The sequence below is a fragment of the Conger conger genome, chromosome 2 (genome assembly GCF_963514075.1).
Source record: "Conger conger chromosome 2, fConCon1.1, whole genome shotgun sequence".
Classification (NCBI taxonomy): Eukaryota; Metazoa; Chordata; class Actinopteri; order Anguilliformes; family Congridae; genus Conger; species Conger conger.
Genome location: NC_083761.1, coordinates 63,539,790 through 63,559,577, shown reverse-complemented (window position 1 = coordinate 63,559,577; position 19,788 = coordinate 63,539,790). Strand labels below are relative to the sequence as shown.

General features: G+C 41.9%; 1 protein-coding gene across 6 annotated transcripts in view; it reads left to right on the top strand.

Annotated features, from left to right (window-relative positions):
- The window catches only part of mprip (myosin phosphatase Rho interacting protein), a 58,442-nt gene that overhangs the window by 35,415 nt on the left and 3,239 nt on the right, over positions 1-19,788 (top strand). For 4 of the 6 annotated variants that reach the window (XM_061230303.1, XM_061230314.1, XM_061230305.1 and 1 more), the window contains exons 10-23: positions 1,388-1,444; positions 2,761-2,829; positions 2,937-3,026; positions 4,205-4,314; positions 5,011-5,554; positions 5,665-5,802; positions 7,383-10,124; positions 14,305-14,452; positions 15,248-15,365; positions 16,344-16,503; positions 16,833-16,943; positions 17,383-17,469; positions 17,637-17,799; positions 17,956-18,041. In XM_061230303.1, the coding sequence (XP_061086287.1) occupies positions 1,388-1,444; positions 2,761-2,829; positions 2,937-3,026; positions 4,205-4,314; positions 5,011-5,554; positions 5,665-5,802; positions 7,383-10,124; positions 14,305-14,452; positions 15,248-15,365; positions 16,344-16,503; positions 16,833-16,943; positions 17,383-17,469; positions 17,637-17,799; positions 17,956-18,041 (4,623 nt within the window). Of the gene's footprint in view, positions 1-1,387; positions 1,445-2,760; positions 2,830-2,936; positions 3,027-4,204; positions 4,315-5,010; positions 5,555-5,664; positions 5,803-7,382; positions 10,125-14,304; positions 14,453-15,247; positions 15,366-16,343; positions 16,504-16,832; positions 16,944-17,382; positions 17,470-17,636; positions 17,800-17,955; positions 18,042-19,740; positions 19,773-19,788 lie in introns of all 6 variants that reach the window. The other 2 variants (XM_061230304.1, XM_061230328.1) reach the window with 2 other exon arrangements.

The window sequence follows — 19,788 nt, the reverse complement described above, 5'->3', positions numbered from 1 at the left end:
GAGGCTTGGTTTCACATAACTGCACAAAACCTCACCAGAGCATTTTCCTTTGACAGAATAATACCTGATGTATAATGTGTAAGGAAGCAAATTAGACTCTGCATGTCTGATATATCTTAGGACTTATTTGCATAAGCCTCTACATGTGATATATGCCTATGCACAAGTAATTTGGCAATGTATATATATTTTTAAATCCACAGGTTTGGTGTACAGAAAGAATATTTTTTATAATGTTTCCTATAAATCATAAAAACGAAAAACGTCAACTTTAAACTATTTTATGTCATGATGGAAACCAGATTTCATTTCATCCGGTGACATAGTATTTTTGTACTGAGCCATATACAATTTCACCATAACAAATTTCTGCCATGCTTTAAAATACTGGTTGACATACAAGCAGCTGAACACCGTAACCTTCACATTGTCATAATGGATTGCAAAGAGTGTCATATGTGTTATATGTACTTTCCCTGTATTCAGCCAAATCTGCAATGATTTTTGTATTTGGCAAAAACCTGAAATGCGGATTTTGTGCATCCCCACCACACAGTGAATGTGTTTGTAGTGATTTTCCCACAGTGTGGACCACAGCAGAGGAAAGTTACTGAGCACCAGTAATGCTTTCTTTTTTTAGGATAGAGTCCAGCATGTTGCCTGTTTCATCCTCATCTTCCTTTTGTCATTTCATGTTTGTCTCCTTAACGTTTGATTCAGTGTAACCAAGGTGATAACGAAATAACAGAACATCTGCTTGTGAGACTGAGTTGAATTCGTTTTTTGCATTGTTTCTCAAACGTTGTGACATGTTTGTCCTAATATTGTTATGAACGTATTGTACCAGGGGTGTCCAATCTTATCTGAAATGTGTCGGTGTGGGTGCTGATGTGTTTTAGCCCACGTTTACAACATCTGACAGTATCAAGGTCTTGTTTGAAGACCATGGTTAGTTGAATCAGATGTAAGTGTGCTGAGTCAAAACAAAGACCTACACCCACTCTGGCCCTTTTTGGATATGGTTGGATACCCCTGCATTATACTGTAGATTGGTATGAGAAATTGTGGGGTGAATAAAAGATATGCGGTGAACTATTTGATGTCACACCACTTGAATTATGGAAGGGCAGCTGTGGGGAACCAGTCTTCTTTTCAGCCTCTGTTTAAAGTAAGTACACATCCTCCCTTTTATGGTAGGTCTGATGAAATTCGCTTGATTGCTTGGTACGTCAGGCTTTGAAATTTGCATTTGTTTACGTACTGTGTTATCACACACCCTTTTTGTTATTATGTTAACCAGCCTGTCTTTCCGGCATTCTAAGAGTCACTCTGTGGCAATGGCAAGCCCAGTGGACTGATCTCTAATGTGTTCTACTTCTCGTTACAGCCAGACTTGCTGAACTTCAAGAAAGGCTGGATGGTGAAATTGGATGAACAGGGGCAGGTAAATAATAAATAATACATAATTATACAGCGTTGAGCGAAATGGTGAAAACAGAGTGTGCCGAAGGTAATCTCACACAGTATGCATTTACCTGTATTTGTGAGCATGTGTGTTAAATCACTCAAGGTGGAGAATAGCATCTGTACAGGAATAAGTTTAATTATTTGTTTCCAGCTCTTTGCATTTTACAAAAGAAATGTACAGAAACCATGTAATTTTTCATATCAGCCATTGTCATAGCTTCTGGTAAAAATAAAAAAATAGCTCAAAAGCCAATGAGCAGATGATACACAAGGCTACTTACCATCAAAGCAAATGCAGTAATATAACTGACTGCCTGTTAATTGAAATACAGCTTCCAAGTTTAACAGTGGCACAGTTTAGAATAAGTCGAGGAAGCCTAAAGCATTCTCTACCATTGTTGCTCCTACCTCTTGAGGTGGAGACATTTTGCTACCATCAAAGCAGAGGTGAGCCTACAAATGGCCATTGGTTCTATGAAAGCACATGGGGTCTCTCGGCAGCCTTTGGAGTTGGGAGTCTGGCTTTGATGCCAAGGGTTCAATTGGTATCAGTTGAAAGCATGGCTCTGCCCTTTCACGGTTTGTTTTGTTGAAATAAAGTTCAAATGCCATTTGTTGCTTCAAGAAGAACTCACTCCCACTAGTTTGCTTAGCTAGGCAGTTTGGCTTGTGTCTACCAATGCAAAAAGCAACAGCTTAATCTATAACATTTTCTCAGTTTTTACCTGGATTACTGTAACTCTTTTTTGAGCAGCAAGGCATAAGGTGGAGAGAGAACGGTCCAGTTGTGACGTTCTTCAGAATCTGGACAGTCACGTAAATAAAATTAGCATCAAGTTGCTTGCACGATATTCCATTTAAAAATAGATTGCGTAGAATATTTTCTCTGCTCTTTTTAGTAGCTGAGACACTTGAGCGTTTTGATCATTGGAAATGGAGCCTGAGACTGCTGTGGGAAAAACCCAGTGAATGATGCCCCTTGGGAGGGCATGTTTATGTGTATTAGTGTGTCTCAGGCCTCACATTGGCCAATAGAGGCCCCAGCCCTTCTACAAGTATACACTCCCCTTAAATCCTCTATTGTTTATTTTAATATAATGCTGTCACAGTTCTGTTTTTTTTCAAATGAAACTTGAGACCAACCCTCCCATATGTTTTTATTGAAAATGTCAAAATAATACATTGCAAATATACAGTTTCAATAATGTGGCACATTCTCATACCAACCTGCTACATGTTTGCGTAATTTCGATGTCCTCTTTTCATACTTGTCATTTTACATTTCTTCTCTAGTGGAAGAAATACTGGTTTGTGCTGACGGACCACAGTCTGCGATACTACAAGGATTCCATTGCAGAGGAGGTGATTCGCGTTCGTCTTTTTTTGGCACTGACAAGAATCCTGTCAGAGAGCAGTGTGTGAAACAGTGTTTTTATTAGCATTAAATTATTTTCTGTCCCTTTTTACAGGCCTCTGACCTAGATGGGGAGATAGACCTGACTACCTGTTACAATGTTACTGAATACCAGGTCCAGAGGAACTATGGCTTCCAGATACATGTAAGATATATATAAACCATGTAAACCTGAATTATATACCCATTATGTATGTTTGCTTTATGCATGCATACAATTGGATACAATGCATGTATGTATACAGTGATTGACTTATGTAAGATGTGCAGTGATTGACTGATAAGGTGCCATCACAAAAGAATATATATGGAAAAATATGGCTCATAAATAGATGTTGTTATTCTTATTATATTCGTTATTGTGCTTTTAGTTATTATGCCTCTCCACGAGAAAAAAAAAGTTTCCATTTGAATCCCATTAACTGTGGCTTTCCATATCTCTGTGGGTCTTTATAGACACATGTAGGGTTGGGTACTGTCAGTTGCCTCAGGATGCATTGCATCTCCCAATTCAGTGCATATATACATGGTGATGTGAATTTTCTTCTGCTGGCGCCGATAGAAAGAGAATATATATATCTAATTTATTGATCAGGAACAGAAAAGGGAACTTAAAGAATCCATATCATGTCTGCAAAGATCAACCAAAAAATACACAAGGGCTTTCAAAGTCCAATGAGCTGCCAATGACCATTATGAATGCTTAGCTTTCGCTCATGAAGGCTTGATTTTTGGCTCATGATTGGTCATTTAAATGGAAACGTTTGACGGGAACTAATCTTAAAAACTTAAAAGAATGATACATATTCACTCTACAGTACTGTAAGGCAAAGGGCAATATATTGTTGTATCAGTGTTTTGAGCTGAGCCCTAGTATATTGATTGTGACCTTGGTAATGATGAAGTAACTACTACATGCAAATGCATTGTGCTGAGCTGTAACTTCTGTCGGGTACTGTGTTGTTGGAAAAATCCACTGGAGACATGCTGGGAATGCAGTGGTTTTGGTATACAGTAATAATGGGCATATTTCATAGTGGTCTGTATTTCATTCCAGTACATCTCAATTTGCACCGCAACTGCAGTATATAAACAATATGCACCACTTTTTTCACGCTTGATTATTGCAGAGCTCAGAAAATGGATCAATGCACCTCTAATTACACTGGGCAGTGAAATAATATCACTCTGCTTGGTGATGATTCAGCAAACTTGAGGGGCTGATCTCTGTGTCTACATTGATGGCTATGGTCTATAGGATTGTGGTTGTTTGACGAGAGGCAACGCACGTTTACTGTATCATGTACCGTGTTTGTCCGTCAGACCCAGGAGGCGGTGTACACACTGTCTGCCATGACTGGTGGTATAAGGCGGAACTGGATACAGGCGGTGATGAAGAACGTGCGTCCCTCCACTGCACCAGATGTGGCCAGGTCAGTGAACCACTGGCCGTGTTAATGTACACTGTTCTGTGCCTAGATTGTGTTCTGTGATTACCATGAATAGGTGATTAACCCTCTTGTTGTCCTCCGGGTTAAAAAGTCTAACAACAGTGAAAACACCTGAAATGTCATTTTCTCCACGTGAAATTTGATGACTTTTTATTTTTAACCCTGCAGTTATGGAATCAGAAATCATAATCAAAGTTACGTAAGCCACACATCTATAGCACCCGCAAGGTCGGTGGTTTGATCCCCGGTGTAGCCACAATCTGCCCAGCTGTTGCGTCTTTGAGCAAGGCCCTAAACCCTGTTTAGTCTAATCAACTGTACGTTGCTCTGGATAAGAGCATCTGCCAAATGCCCTCAATGTAATGTAATGTAATGTAATAGCAAAAAATCACGAGTGGTGTAAACTGAAGAAATACAGGACTGTGAAGTCAGAAAAAGTTCTGTGTGACTGGTTGGTTTCTAGGTGTAAAATGCTGATTTCTGGTTTAAAATTAAATTAAGTGCCTTTTTTTATAGTGGCGCCAGTGAAGTTCGGTCATTTTTGACCCTACGCACATGGGCTGCATGCAGAATATGAAAAGAACACAAGGGTTAAGCTCTGAATGTGTATTGAAGGTTTTTGTTTCAGAAAGGCGGCGTTGTGCGTAAGCGTGTTGACTGTGCTCATCTGCTCCGCAGCCTGGCGGACGATCACGGGCCTTGCGGGCCCCTGGAAAGCCTGCTGAAGCCTGACGTGACGCAGGACTCTCCCTCCTCCGAAACCTCGTCCGTGGAGAGGGAGCCGGGGCCCAAGAAGAGCCGGGCCAGAGAACGGCGGCGCGAGGGCCGCTCCAAGACCTTCGACTGGGCCGAGTTTCGCCCCATAGCCCAGGCCCTGGCCCAGCAGCGGGCCCAAGAAGCCGACACCCTCCAGGCTGAGCTTGCAGACCTGGAGCGCAGCAAAAGGCGCGAGGAGCGCCGGAAGAGGTATGAATCTGTGACAGGCCCGCCACTGGACACCGCCGTAGACAGTGGCAAGATGGACGTCGAGAGCAGTGGTATCAGTCAGCCCCAGACCCCCTCCCCAGAGCGACAGCAGAGGGTGCAGGACGAGATCGAGCAGCACTGGCAGCAGGTGGAGAGCACGCCCATCCGGGATGAACGGCAGGTGCCCTTGTCTTCAGCTCTGCAGAGCACTGAGACAGACGAGCTGGAGAAGCTGCTAGAAAGTTACAAGAAAGGGGTGAGTCTGAATCTCATCTTGGGCAGCAAAGGAAAATGCTCCACAAGGAACGAGCTGAAAGATTGATGTTAAACCGAAAGAGCTTATGTGCCACGTACATTTCTCTGCAGGTAGAAGAGCTGAAACTGCAACTTGAGAGTTGTCACCACCAGTTATCGGATTCCAACCACCAAAAGCTGGAGCTGGAGAACCAGCTGAGAACAGCACTGGAGCGTGAGCAGCAGGTCCGGTCTGGCTACATCTCACCGGTAAGTAGGGTGCACTCCACTGTACACTGTCACTCAAAGACAAGTGTGTGTAGTGTTTATATTTGGGGATAGGGCGGCATTCTTTCCATTAAACAGTCTTTGCATGTTTAATTCTTTTAAAGAAAAACAAAACTGACATCTTATTGAAGCTACAAACCAACAAAAGAATTGGCTTGCATGTTTGACAGTTGCATGTCAAAGAAAAGATATGGATCTTTTTTAGCTTTTGGCTTCTATTTGTTCATCTCCTCTTGCCATGTTCTTGAAGTATGACAAGCAAGTCATACTAGCACTTAGGAAATGTACATGCTACATAAAATAATTATTAACATGACTTTAAGTAGATGCAGTTGCTAGATTGGTTGTTGAAATGTCGAAAAGGCATGGTTATTTTTTTGTGTGAGATTTACTGTGTGATTTGCTGAAATGTCAAAAGGTCTGTTATTGTTTTATCTATGAAACATTTTTTGCTTCAATTATTTATCTTGTATTGGCAACTACATTTGTAATTGCTTAAATTTGTTTTGTTAGACATTGCAATTGTGGCTTTTTCCATTTCATCTATAGATTCAGTAAACTTTGTCTATGAGTTGCAGCTGAAAGGCTTTTCTCATCAAGTTGGAAATAGAGATGCAGCTCATTGCATCTTTGTCCGCAGTATCCCCTCCACCACACCTGTGAAGGTTCTTTTAAAAATTAATTTAAGTTAGAGTATGTGGGTCACTTCATCTTAGGGCTTTTCGGATTTTTCCAGTTTAAGTTTTTAATGGGTCGTTTTCTGTAGTTCTGCAATTGTTTGCGAAAAAAAGGGTACATTTCTATTCTGGTTTCAGTTGACATGGATGACGTTTTCATTCTTTTTTATTTAAAGGAAATGTTTTTTTAATATGCTAAACTTTTCCACAACAACCTGAGTTGTTTAGCTGTCAGTTGTGTGCTTTGGACAGTATTTGGGCAGTGCCATGCATACTCACTCATCTAGTTTTGTTTCAACATTCACCTTTTTAAAAAAAAAACTTAAAATTCTGTATTGTGCCTTTATTGCATTGGCAAACTGTGTGCAGTTGGATATCTATTTAAAAACGTAAATGGAAGAAACTGTTTATATATTTTAAACCATAACCGCTGAGTACTGAAAATAGAGAACAGTAATTACGTGGACTGTTTGATAAGACTTGGAAAGTACAGGACAAGTAAAGCAGAGTTTTCAAAGTTGCTGTTCGTGCCTAACTACGGTATGCTTTCCATCTCAATGTAAACCACTGAGTACTAATTTTGCATTACTTACACCATGAAATAACTCTTAACCATTAATGTGCATGTTCTATTGTGATCTACTAACGTCAGCCATTAAATCTTTTTTTCCAGTGCTTTCTATGTTTGCAGCATTTTCTGGAAACCTTTTTCTTTTATGATTACAGCATATCAGACTTTTTGTTGTGATTTGATCAATGTTAAAATTCCTAAAAAACAAAAAGAAATTGGGGTGGGGGGGAAATAATAATAAATTTAGATACAATTTAATGAGCTTCTTTCGCCTCTGCTGAATGTTAACCAACTGTCTGGTCCCCTTTTCCAAGCTGGAATCCCCTTTGGGTCTTGAGGCTGAACTTGAGTCCCAGAAGAAGATACAAGAGCTGGTTAGTTCTCAGGCTCAGAACCTAAAAAAGAAGTACCAGGAAACCAAAGAGCTCCTTCAACAACAAGAATTGAAAAAGCGCAGCATGCAGGCACAGCTTGGCCTTTCTGTATTACCACTGTCCACCAAGGAACCCTATCTAACCAAAGTCCAAAGCTCAGCCATCTCCGAAACCCAGCCATCTGATCCAATTCACACAAAAACATTTAGCATTTTGCTGCAGGATAGGGAAGGCAAGCTTCAGGAGCTTGAGAAATTGATTTCTGGAAGTCCAATAACTGTGAGAGGGTTAGTGAAATTGCTGGGCTCCCACAGTGAGTTCTCCCAGGAGGATCGTATTCACACTGTGGAAGGGCACGAGCTAGGCAACCTTGGGGACAGGACCTGTTGTCAAAAGGTGTTTGATAGCCTGAAATATCATCAAGATTTAGAGATTGAGGCCCTCAGGAGGAGCCTGTCCAAGGCTGGTGAGAGCATTCGTGACTATGAAGTGCGATTGCTGCATATGGAGGGAATGCTGGGAAGGGCACAGCGACAAAAAATGGAAAGTCTAAAGGGCCGCTATGGGCCGCCATATCAAATTGAGGATTATGCTGAAGCAAATGAGTTTAGGAGGCTCTCACAACAGGTGGAGTTGCTCACCAATGAGAATAAGGTGCTGAATCAACGATCCCAGGAGATCTTAAACCAACTGACTGAGGCTGATCGAGAGATAGAGAGGTTGAAGGCTGAGCTCTTCAACCAGCAGGGTGGACAGCAACACATTCTAGTGGTGGAGGAACTGAATCAAGTCAAAGCAAAACTGGCAGAGAGGGAAGCAGATTCTTTTGACAGAGAAATTTGTGAGAGAGAGTTAAATAAGAAGTCTCAAAAGCTGCAGGAGGCTCTCATCAGAATCGAGGTTCTGAGCACCAATCTGAAGGACACCGAGAAGAAGCTGCACTTAAAGGAAGCCACTCTGAAGGGTTTAGGCTTCCAGGTGACAGAAGACAATGACAGTCTTTTGCTTCTGGAGGAGAAGGAAGAGCTGTGCCATCGGCTGCAAGCCACAGAGGCCCGACTGGTTGAACAGGAGAGGCAGCTGTGCTCTGCTGTGAAGTCGTACACAGAGCTCCAGGCCCAGAATGCAGAGCTCAAAGCGAACAACCAAAAACTGGAAAGCATCTATTGCCAGAGGCTTGCTGAGGCACAGAGTAAAATTAGCATGATGCAAGAGAACATTGAGGGATTTAGGAAGTCAGAGCAAGGGGAAGGAGAAGTACACGGATGTAAGGAGCAGGCGCGTGGTTCTGAAAGACCTGTTTCAGACGAGAAAGGTATTCAGCAAGTAGTAGAAGACATGAAAATGAAGTCAGAGGCTCTCCGTGAAGTTTGTGAGGTGATAGCGAAGGTAGATATTAATGTAGAACCAATGTTTAAGGAGTGGAAAACCCTCCTGCATTCTGAAGGAGAGAATGTGGAAGTGAATCAGGAAGTGAGGAGCAAATTGCTTCTCGAAGGAGAGTTTTGGGCACAATTGTTGAGTGCGGTCAAGGGTAGTGCGGTGGAGTTGAATGAAAGTGAGGCTGTAGGTAGCCTTGTACACGATGTGGTACAGCGCATGATGGTTGAGAAGAGGATGTTACTTTTAGCAAATACTCTCTTTCCCCAAGAAAAGATGGGGATACATGTGGGTGACAAAGGAATATGTGACAAAGTAGAAGGGATAGTCCATGTATACAGTCCTAGTGATGGCCTGAAAACAACTGAAAATGTTGAAGGTGAAGTTAGCACCCATGTTAATACAGAGAAAAGAGTTTTATATGCAAGTGATTGGCTTGGTAATGATATCAATGCTGCCATCTGGAAAGATCTCCTGGAGACCCTACAAGAGAAAATTTTCTTGTTGAATCAAACTGCCTCCATTATGCATGCCTCCTCAGACACAGAGCTCCACTCTTTGGTGCTAAAACTGTGTGATTCTCAGAACCAGAAGAAAGATTGGGTTGCATATATTCAGGAGGCATCAATGGAAGCCCATTCATCATATCTGATGAGCAGGCTAGATGTTGCACACAAGAAGGAGGTTGATGAATTGCAGCTGAGACTTGAGTCTTTGGAAACTGGCTGCATAAATTGTGCCAAATGGAAGAGGCAGAATGAAGAGCTTCAAAGCAAATTGGAGACTAAGCAGAGGGTCGGGGCAGACCTCCAAAGCCCAATGACATGGGAAGACAAGCCAGTGATGCACATCCAGATTGAGGGAGAGCCGATTGACTCACTGGATAAGGCCATCCAGCTGCAAGATATGGTGGCAAAGCATAAGAAAGAGCTGCGGGAGGTGAAGGATGTCTATGAGCTGGAGGCAAACAAGCTGAGACAAGAGCTGGACAGGACAGGAGAGACCCTCAGACTGAGGTCAGAAGAAAATGTCAAGGAGATCGACTCCCTGACCATCTGCATGGAGAACATGAAGAGAAAGCATGAGGTGGAGAGAAGCACCCTGGAGGACAGCTTTGAGAAGAAGATGGAGGAGGTCAGGAACACAGCTGAGGCCCCGTGTGCCGCTTCCTCGCTGAAGGAACGCATAAAGGAGCTGGAGTCCCAGGTTTCTGTCATGACGGAGGACATGAAGCAGCGTGGACGTGAAGATGATGCGGCCACTCTCCGCCTGAAATACGAGAAAGACCTTGAAAACCTGAAGGTGGAAGTGTTCCTTGTCTCTGCTTTTCTTGGTGTTCCCTTGTAACTTCCTTTGTGGTAAACCCCACCTTATGCCCATTTTGGCCCTACTCCCTTATCCAGCTCTGCTTCTGTAACAAACATCCTGAAATGTTGCATGCATTTAACCCAGTACATGTGAATGGTCCTTTGTGATTCAGAGTGTACTGAGGAACCCATTCAGCTCCTATCATAGAGAGTACGCAGTTGTTGGTACCACAGTTGTTGACCCTTAAAAAGCACTTTGGGAAGTTCATTGGTAAAATTGGTCTGGTGAATGGGGTTATCAGAACCTGCCAAGCATTTTATTTTATTTTATTTATTTATTTATTTATGTTTTTAAACAACCATCTCTATCTGTACACAATGCTTGCAGGTAAACATTTTCGTATCATTCTATTTAAAATACTTTTGTTTTAGTCAGAAAGTTGTCTTGTAGAAATTATTATTATTATTTTTTTTTATATAAAATGACCTAAATTGATACTAATTTGAAATATGAAATGAACAATAGCTATTGTTCAGACTTTATTTTAATGGACTTATTTTAGACAATTACATCAAAACTGCCAGTATTCATTCTATCCCTCATCTACTAGTTTCTGCTTGTTGTGAAATGGGTTCCACAGACATGACCCAGTATGCTTTGTATGTTCAGACTACACTAACCCTTCCCTTATTAAAGTGTATACTGAAATTCTCGAAAACATGCATTTGAACCCTTATTTAGCATGACTTGACAAACATTTTTTCCCTGTGCGATTCCATTGTCCTTGAAATTCTTAAAAGTTATGTAATTTTTCCATTAAGCCTGGTCTTCTTTTCAATAGAGAAATTGTCAACAGGTGTTAATTAATTAGTCATCCAGTTTTTCTGGGTGCAGATATAATTTGGGTTCACTTGTTCATGTTTTTGGTTTTCACTGCTGTTACAGTATGCTTAACACACATGCTGCTTTCCCCCTACTGTCCTTTGAAGAGGATTTCTCTGCCATTGCAAATATATTCTAATAATCGTTTTGTTTCAAATCTCGGCCAATAACCATGAATCCTAACATTAAGTAGAATGCGTCTGCATATGAAAATGTTGCACGTTGAAGTTTAAGTAATGCAAAACAACATCTAGTGTGAAATACCTTTCTTTTTTTTTGAGAGGGTATCCACAGTGCCACTAATCTATCAAGCAAGTATTTTCACTCATAATGCATAACTCCTGTCTATTTTAGACCGTAATATAAGGGGTTATTGTGTATGTTTTGGTATTTTTTGTTGGTCATATTTTCCACTGTGTCTTGCCAAAAAATATTATTTCCGATGCATATTATGTATGCAGGTTATGACAAATAAAAGGCAGTTTGTTCTTCTACTTTTTGAGATATAGTGTATACAATGACCCATTTAGTCCTTATTGCTGAATTCATTATACAAAATGAAAATAATACCTTTGATAGGTGCCCTGTCATTCTATTTTCTAGATTTGTGTCACTCTACCTCCGTTTATTCAGTTCTTATGTTCTTACTTTGTTTCTTTCCTCCTGTTCTTACTCTTCTCATTTGTAGTTAAATTGTTAGTATTCGTATACTGACCTTCATTAATACTATTTTTCAATATCAAAATGTATTTTAGGAAGCAATTTAGAATGGTTCTCCCTTTTAGGAATCTCTGAAACATGAGATATATGAATAAAAGAGATATAATAGAAAGGAATGAGTGAACATTAACATGTTCCTTTGTGGAAACATTGAGTGTAATGCCAGTGAAGTCAGTAATAAGATCTATTGCTGGTGGGCAGTTAGTTCAACCACTAGGGAGGAAGAGAGGAAAATAATCAACATACGGATGGGAAATTGAGGAATTGGACATGTGTGTGGGCTTAGTGCGTGGTGTGTTGGTATGTCCAGGGTATTTTTATACTGGCACGTGTAGATGTGGTTTTCTGTAAGTAGTAGCAATATTCAATCCTCTGATTTAAGGGTGACATCAGTCTAAATTCAGTATCAGTTTCTTCAGACCTAGCATGGTGATGAAAACAAATTGATGAACAAAGTAAAGGTGCTCGTGTTGCTTGCCAAGGTAGCAGGATAATTCATGAAGGAAGCGGAGAGCTTTGCACATTTCCGCTTGGATTTATGGTTATTTTTGTGTCAGTGACAGGAAGTGTAGATGGAAGCTTCTGTGCGAACACATCGCAGACGCACCTCAGTTCTGCCTAATGTTGAAAAGCATTGGTGCACTTGATGAAATGCAGGACCAAGCTTATGAGATGGTTTTCAATATGGCACCAACTTCCATCTGGCACTAACTTTAGGGACTGGAATATATTTTCAAATCTAAACTTCACTTTAGCTCTGCCATGCAGTTTGTATAGAAATGATTTGTTTGATGTTTAATTCCTGGTGTTTCATCATACTGTTGCCACTTTGTTCCTGCTGTATGTTTTAGAAGACACAAGTCATTTAAACCTAAGATGGCCTGTCCTTTTTTGGCTGTTGCTCTGAATGTGCCTTTGTTGTCAGTTCTCCAGGGAATGGAAGTACAGCTCTTGTTATTGATGTTACTGTGGAAGGATACTTCTTGAATGTCACTTTGGCTATAATCCATACCAATATATTGTCTGCTTTTTCTCATTCATTTAATCAATTTTGTCTTGAAGTTAAACGGTGTATTTTAAAAGCAGTACAATTATAAAAACATCATAAAAATTATTATTGTGGACAACGTGCAAGCGTACTTTAATCAAAATAAACATGCTTTGAATCGTAATTGCTTTGGATCTGGCATTTAGATTTCTAAATTGTAGTGCAAGAGTTTTCTGTGAAACCGATTCTAAGCATGCTTACTTTGATTAAAGTGCGCTTGCACATTGTCTGCAATAATACTTTGATGCTTTTATAATTGTACTGTTTTTGAAATAACTTTTTGTTCACCACCCAGTAATGTGTAATTCCTTGTGATTTACTATTATACAGGCAATGTCCTTTCTCTTAGTGCATTTTAAGGTGCTTAGTGAAGAGCACAAGAAATTCTAATCCTGGGACAGAGTACCTGATGAGTAGATATTCCAGTTGTATACTGTAATAATTATTATGGTGATGCAGTATACTGGCAGTGCGTTTCTGAAATCACTCAACGTAGTACTGTATTTTTCTTTGAACAATAGAATGATTTTCTCTTGCCGGCCCTGTAATCGTGCCATCAGCTGTTACAGACGTGAGCTCTGATGGACAGGCGTAAACAAGCGCAGGTGCTGCTGTGATGTGGCTGCTGGAATTGTGAGTTGCGGTTTGAGCAGTAAGGCTCCTGGCGCACCAAGCTAAGCCCCGTGAAAACATGTCGCCTGTGTGCTTGTTTGGTCAGACTGAGACAGTGCTGCTGACAGAACTGAGATTAGCCCTGCTGAATGGAGCTCGGAAGTCGATTTGGCTTGACACAGTCGGAAGGCCATTGAAAACCCTTCTTGTGGAAACTTGCACCGTAATTACAATAACAGTGCAAATGTCCCCTTCCAAAACCTTGTTGATTTTAACTGTCAAGATGAGGTGCTCTTATATTTTGTTGGGAATGGCCAATGTGTACTACACGATTCAAAGCAGTCTAGGCTCCGCAGTCTCTACCATTCAAACTAAGCCTGAGGATTGTGGGAAGGATGGGGCTGTTAGTCAGTCACTTCTTGTATAGTGTTTTTCTGCCACCATTCAGAAATCAAGCAAGTCATTTGTGAACAACCCAGCTGATCCCCACATTCCTGTAAAGACTGGAATTGGGTTTTCTTTTTTTAAACTCATGTTTGGCTGGGATACAAGGATGGCGGAGTGTAGCTCTCCACGCATATAAATGCAATGATGTAAGGCTACATGAGCAGGTAAAACCAAAGTGAATGTTCATTAACTTGATGGAACTGTGTCTTCCACCCTTAATCAGAGGAATTGCAGCCCATGAGAGCAGAGCCATCCTTCACTAGCGCACCTTCCGTTGGTTGTGTTCTTTTGTTTTTCACACACTTGTATTCCATGCCCTTCTGGCCCTGTAAACAGGCACCGCGACTGCCATAGCCGTGATGTGTTGTATTAGCAGTTGCTGTTGAGGTGAACTGGGTGTGTGGCTTCTTGTTACAGTAGGGAGGCAGGGGAATTAATGTCCTGAAACGCCCTTCCTGCCCCCAGGCCACGTGCGAGCGAGGCTTCACGGCCATGGAGGAGTCCCACCAGAAGGTGATCGACGAGCTGCAGCGAAAGCACCAGCGCGAGATGGAGAACCTGCAGGAAGAGAAAGAGAGGCTGCTGGCTGAGGAGACTGCAGCCACCATCGCCGGTGAGGGACAGCGCTACCTCCTCCACCCGCCACCATTTACCCCAAACGACTCCTCAGTTTTGTGTTTCTCCCAACCTTTTGTTGTTTTATGGTCACCACGCTCCCGCCTTTTCAGGGGTCTTGTGACTTATATGTTGTTTTTCTCATGACACCTGAGATTTGACCCACAGCTGCAGTGCTTGACTGGGGACACTAGCTGGATTTTATTGGTTATGCTTTGCTTAATGCTCAGGACATAATGTTCCCAATCTGAAGAAGACTTTACTTAACCTTTCACTACTTTCACCCCTAAGCCAGATTTTTTACTTGATAACCACCCTAATTAAACTCATAAAATACCTGTAATTGCACTGTCCTCTTTGTATGCCCGTTCATTCTAAAATGTATATCTGTTAATGGCTCTAGTCTATATATAAGAGAACATTTAGCAGCATTCAGGTGGCAATGGCTTTGCACTGTCAAATGAGAATTGTCGCTGTGTCACTGGTTGCTTTGGGAATCCTGTGAGTCTGCATTGTCAATGTTACAGCAGGAGCCCTGTTCAGTCAGTCTGCATTCTGATCTCTGGTTTTGTGAAGGAGGGTGGAGGGGGGGGAAGTCTTTAAACTGGTTATTACTGCTAAGCTCAGAGTGATAAACATCATGTTGAGATTACAGACACAAGTGATTGTAATGTTCGGTGTTTGTCTGGGTCACACGAAGAAGAATGTCCCTTTGGTTTGTGGAGGAATTTGGGGAGGGGAAAAGTGATGGATTGAGAACGCACGTAAAGGCCCTTGTTTTTGTTGCGTTTAGCGATCGAAGCAGTGAAAAATGCACACCGCACAGAGCTGGAGAGGGAGCTGGACAAGGCACGCAAAGCTAACTGCAATGCGGAGAACGCCGATATCGAGGAAATCCATAGGCTACACGAGTAAGTCGTTCCCTCCCTCGTCCTTCCCCAAGCATTTATGTCCAGCGGCCTTCACCATTACAAAAAGAATGCCATTGACCAAGAAGAACGGCTTTAACCCGACAGAGAGGAGCCTTTCCATTGTGACATCTGGATTTCTGCTAAGCACAACACACCAAGGAGATTAGTAAAACAAATGGAATTTATTTTGAGAGGAAGGGGAGTTGAAGCTTGTATCAGTTTGAATTATATACTGTAAAAAGCTACATATACAAGTGACTGTCACGTCACCCAAGCTGTGGAAATTCAGCTTTTGTTCCACCATGTTGAAATTCGAGCCAGAGACTGCGCAGTAGGGACCCTCATATGGTCATGAAGTCTGGGCTGGTCCCGGGCACAGTGTGATTGACAGTCCGGTGCCATTACTAAGTCCATGAGAGACTTGTCCCCCAGTTTTGGCCCCTTGGTTGGAATAGTGTGAGAGCTCTCAGCATTTGAGAAATGATATCTTGGTGTGTTCTGGGTGGGTTCTTTACATGGGTCCTTATGCAGGAGGTACATTATGATCAAAATGTAAGTACAGGTGTTAATGTATTATAATAATAATAACAACTTGAAGGTGTTACTGTGTGGCAGCTTTTCCCAACTATTGTACAAATTAGCAGCTAAGAGAAGCCCAGATCCGCTGTGGAATTCAGGCCTGAATGGAGGGCTTTAGATGAATGGATAAAGCTGTTGTATGTGACTGGACTCGGTTGCCAGATATACCCAGTGTAAGAGAGTACGGTGGTGGTGGTGACACTGCTTCAACTGGAAGGTTTGGTTTAGCTGTCTGTAATCTGCCCTCGAGTCCCATTTTGGCTCTACTTCTGTCTAGCCACATTGAACTTTTTACCTTGTGCTAAAAGAAGGACATTTCGTAAATCAGCTTGCTACAGCCGAAGAGAACTGTACTGACCACCCCCCTCCCTCTCCCATTTTCATTTGTTTGCATGGCAGTGAGGAGCTGTGTTCCTTCCACCGTGAGATCGAGGTGCTGTCAGAGCAGTATTCTCAGAAGTGCCTGGAGAATGCACACCTGGCCCAGGCTCTGGAGGCTGAAAGGCAGGCACTGAGGCAGTGTCAGCGGGAGAACCAGGAGCTCAATGCGCACAACCAGGTGTGTTGGTTTCACCATTCAGCCCTAAACATGATGAGAGGTATACTGAGGCAGGCGCCTGAATATCGACCCACAATGTCTTCATCCCTAGAGCCACTACATATCAAAGAGACTTGTACCAAGCATGAAACTGGTCATTTGTGGTGTGTAGTTGAATGGCTGTGATGATTTATGCCAATAAAACCGATATGGTGTGGTGTAAAATGGAGTCATTCTTTAAATGCATTCCTGTTCAGCAGGTGGCGGTAATGTGCTGTGATTTTGTTTGCAAGCCACCATGTAACCACAGACATTAGTGTGTACTAAAGGCTGATATGCTCTTTTCACAGGAGCTGAACAACCGCCTTGCTGCAGAGATCACCAAACTGCGGTCGATGACCAGCGACGAGTCAGGCGACGCCTGTCCCATGATCCAGGGAAAGGAGCTGTATGAGCTGGAGGTGAGACCCCCACAGCAGTCCCACACTCCCTGTTCCCAAGTGCCAGTTGGTGGTAATATGTGCCAGAGTAACAGGTAACACTCAATAGAGTTGTGTTTCTTAAAGAGGACTACCAATGGAAGATGAAGGAAAAAAAACAAAAAACATGATCCCAGTATTCAGATTATGGCAAACAAAGAATGTTAAGTTTAGGAATAATTTACATTTAGAAAATTTCAGTCTGAATTGAAAGATAACTAATGGAATTGAAGAAAATTCCATGTTTTTGTGTTACAAACAAAGCTGAAGCCATTGTTTTTAAAAACAATGGAGCAATGCCGTTTGGGATTGCTTCCCCTCTGTTCTCTGTGTTTAGGGGTGTCATGTTAGTGGTTATTAATGTCCATGTATGTGTTGAAGATGAGGACTGCACTCCCCCTTACCCTGTTCCTCCACTCAGGTGATGCTGCGGGTGAAGGAGTCGGAAGTACAGTACCTGAAGCAGGAGATCAATTCTCTGAAAGACGAGCTCCAGGCAGCCCAAAGAGTGCGTACTAAGAGCGACGACAATGTCACTGTGCCTGCAAATACACCTTTTTACTCAGAAGTAATGGTGTAACAGTGATGTTATGATTCAATCAAGTCAGCCATGGCTAAATTAGCTGTTGGATACTGGTGGATAGTAGTATCTGATGACCTGTCTGTTCCTTCCAGGATAAGAAGTATGCGACTGATAAGTACAAGGACATATACACGGAGCTGAGCATTGTGAGGGCCAAAGCAGAGCGTGATCTGGGCCGGCTTCGGGAGCAGCTGCAGCTTGCCCATGAGGCAATGGGAGAGCCCTCAATGGAGGATATGGAGCGCAGTGGTTATGGTAGGCACCTGTCCCCTTTTTACCCCACTCAGGACAAGAGGCCAGAGATGTACCGTAAATGCATCAGTCACAGTGTGACCCAGTAGCACCCTTATTCGTTTCACCTTCTGCAAGTCTTGTTCTGAATATTTTCTGACTGCTCCCATCTCCCAATAGACATCATGAAGTCCAAAAGCAACCCGGACATCCTCAAGATGGCTGCCGCGGCCGCCAAACGTTCAGAGCGCACAATGAGGTCAAAGGTGAGCATCCAAACGCTGTAAGTCCTTGTGGGACCGCAAGCCTCAGAAGCAAAAGTGCTTGAAGGCATGATTATGTCAGTTTGAAGAAAGTGTAGCACAAATTAGGTTTGTGGTGAATCGCTGCTTCTGTAAAATGAACTACAGCATTAGATTCACATGGTATTGCAATGATGTTTGATTTCCAATGTTTGGTGGATGAACAGAAAATAATTCTCCATGAAAGGGCTTTGCCCTGGCCCTTTTCTTCTAGCACCTCTGTAGGAAGGTCACACTGCCCCCTTCAGGCCAATAGCACCACACCTCCTTTCATATCAGACCTGTCTGTGGCATTCTCCACTGAAGAATTTGTATATACTCACAATAATTATTATTATTTGTACTAGGTTCTCACAGGTGTGGGTGGGTGTGTGTGTGTGTGTGTGTGTGTGTGTGTGTGTGTGTGTGTGTGTGTGTGTGTGTGTGTGTGTGTGTGTGTGTGTGTGTGTGTGTGTGTGTGTGTGTGTGTGTGTGTGTGTGTGTGTGTGTGTGTGTGTGCATTCAGGCCTCTTTCAAGCATCTATCTATAATTAGGAACATTTCCAAATGATTATCCATATATCGGCAAATTTCAAATAAAAACACTGTAGACCAGTCGGAGTATCCTATAATAATGATAATAATGTGCATAATCATGATAACAATGGCAATTCATATAATGCAAATGTTTTAATTCATTTAGTTTTTGTTATTATTGTTTATATAACATTTTTATTGAGTAATACAATTTGTTTTTGTGTCAAGATTTTTTGGCACCCCATTTGATTGTTTTAAATTAAAATGAAAACTGCAATACAAAGGAACTCATTTTGTAGTTACGGGATTGTTTTTTGACCTTATCACTTGAGCTCCTGTTTCACTAGGGCATGAAAGTTAGGTAAAATACATGTTAAATCAATTTGTCATCCATCAACATGGGACATCCAAGCAACGGGACGGATGATTTCTGACTTACACAAACCAGGCAGTAACAGTTTAATAAGTGCAGTGTCACCAAGTCTCAAAATCCATGCCACCTTCATACCAAATGTTTTTTTGAAGGGATACATGGACAAAATCCAACCATAAAATTCAAGCTTCTTGTGACTGGAAACAGGTGCTATTGGCCGTACCATTTTCCTTGCCAGGGGAGGCTGCTCAAGTACTAATCACAGGGGTGCCAATAATTGTGAAGCCTAAATTTCTAAGTGGAAAATGTGTTAAGTATTTTCCATATCTGGGAAGTGCCAATAATTATAGACCTGACTGTATATTATAAGTACTTTTTATTTACATAATGCTGGGGAATTCCTTCATTCAGATTTAAAAGTTATACTCTTTTTGAGTCTCCTGCAAATAGTTGGTTAGTCAGCAGTTTCGGCATGGTAAGCTGTGACCTCAGCCTTGGTACTATGTTAGTTTATATATGCTCCATCTGTTGCTAATGAATAGAAACACACCCAAGATGAGCTACTGATGTTATTTCCCCTGAATGTTGAAAGGTGCAGTGGGACATGATTTCTGCTGTGAAGACACCTGTTACCACAGAGAGCACAACATATTATGGCTGTAATCGCGTACAATGCACATACATTGAACTAACCCTGCACATTTCTATAGGTGCTAAAGCGATAGGAATTGAACGTTCAGTAATAGGTTTATTACATTCTTGCATCTGACCCAGGGAAAGGCATGTGCTAGCAGTAGTATGGAGAGGTATGTTGTTCCGTTT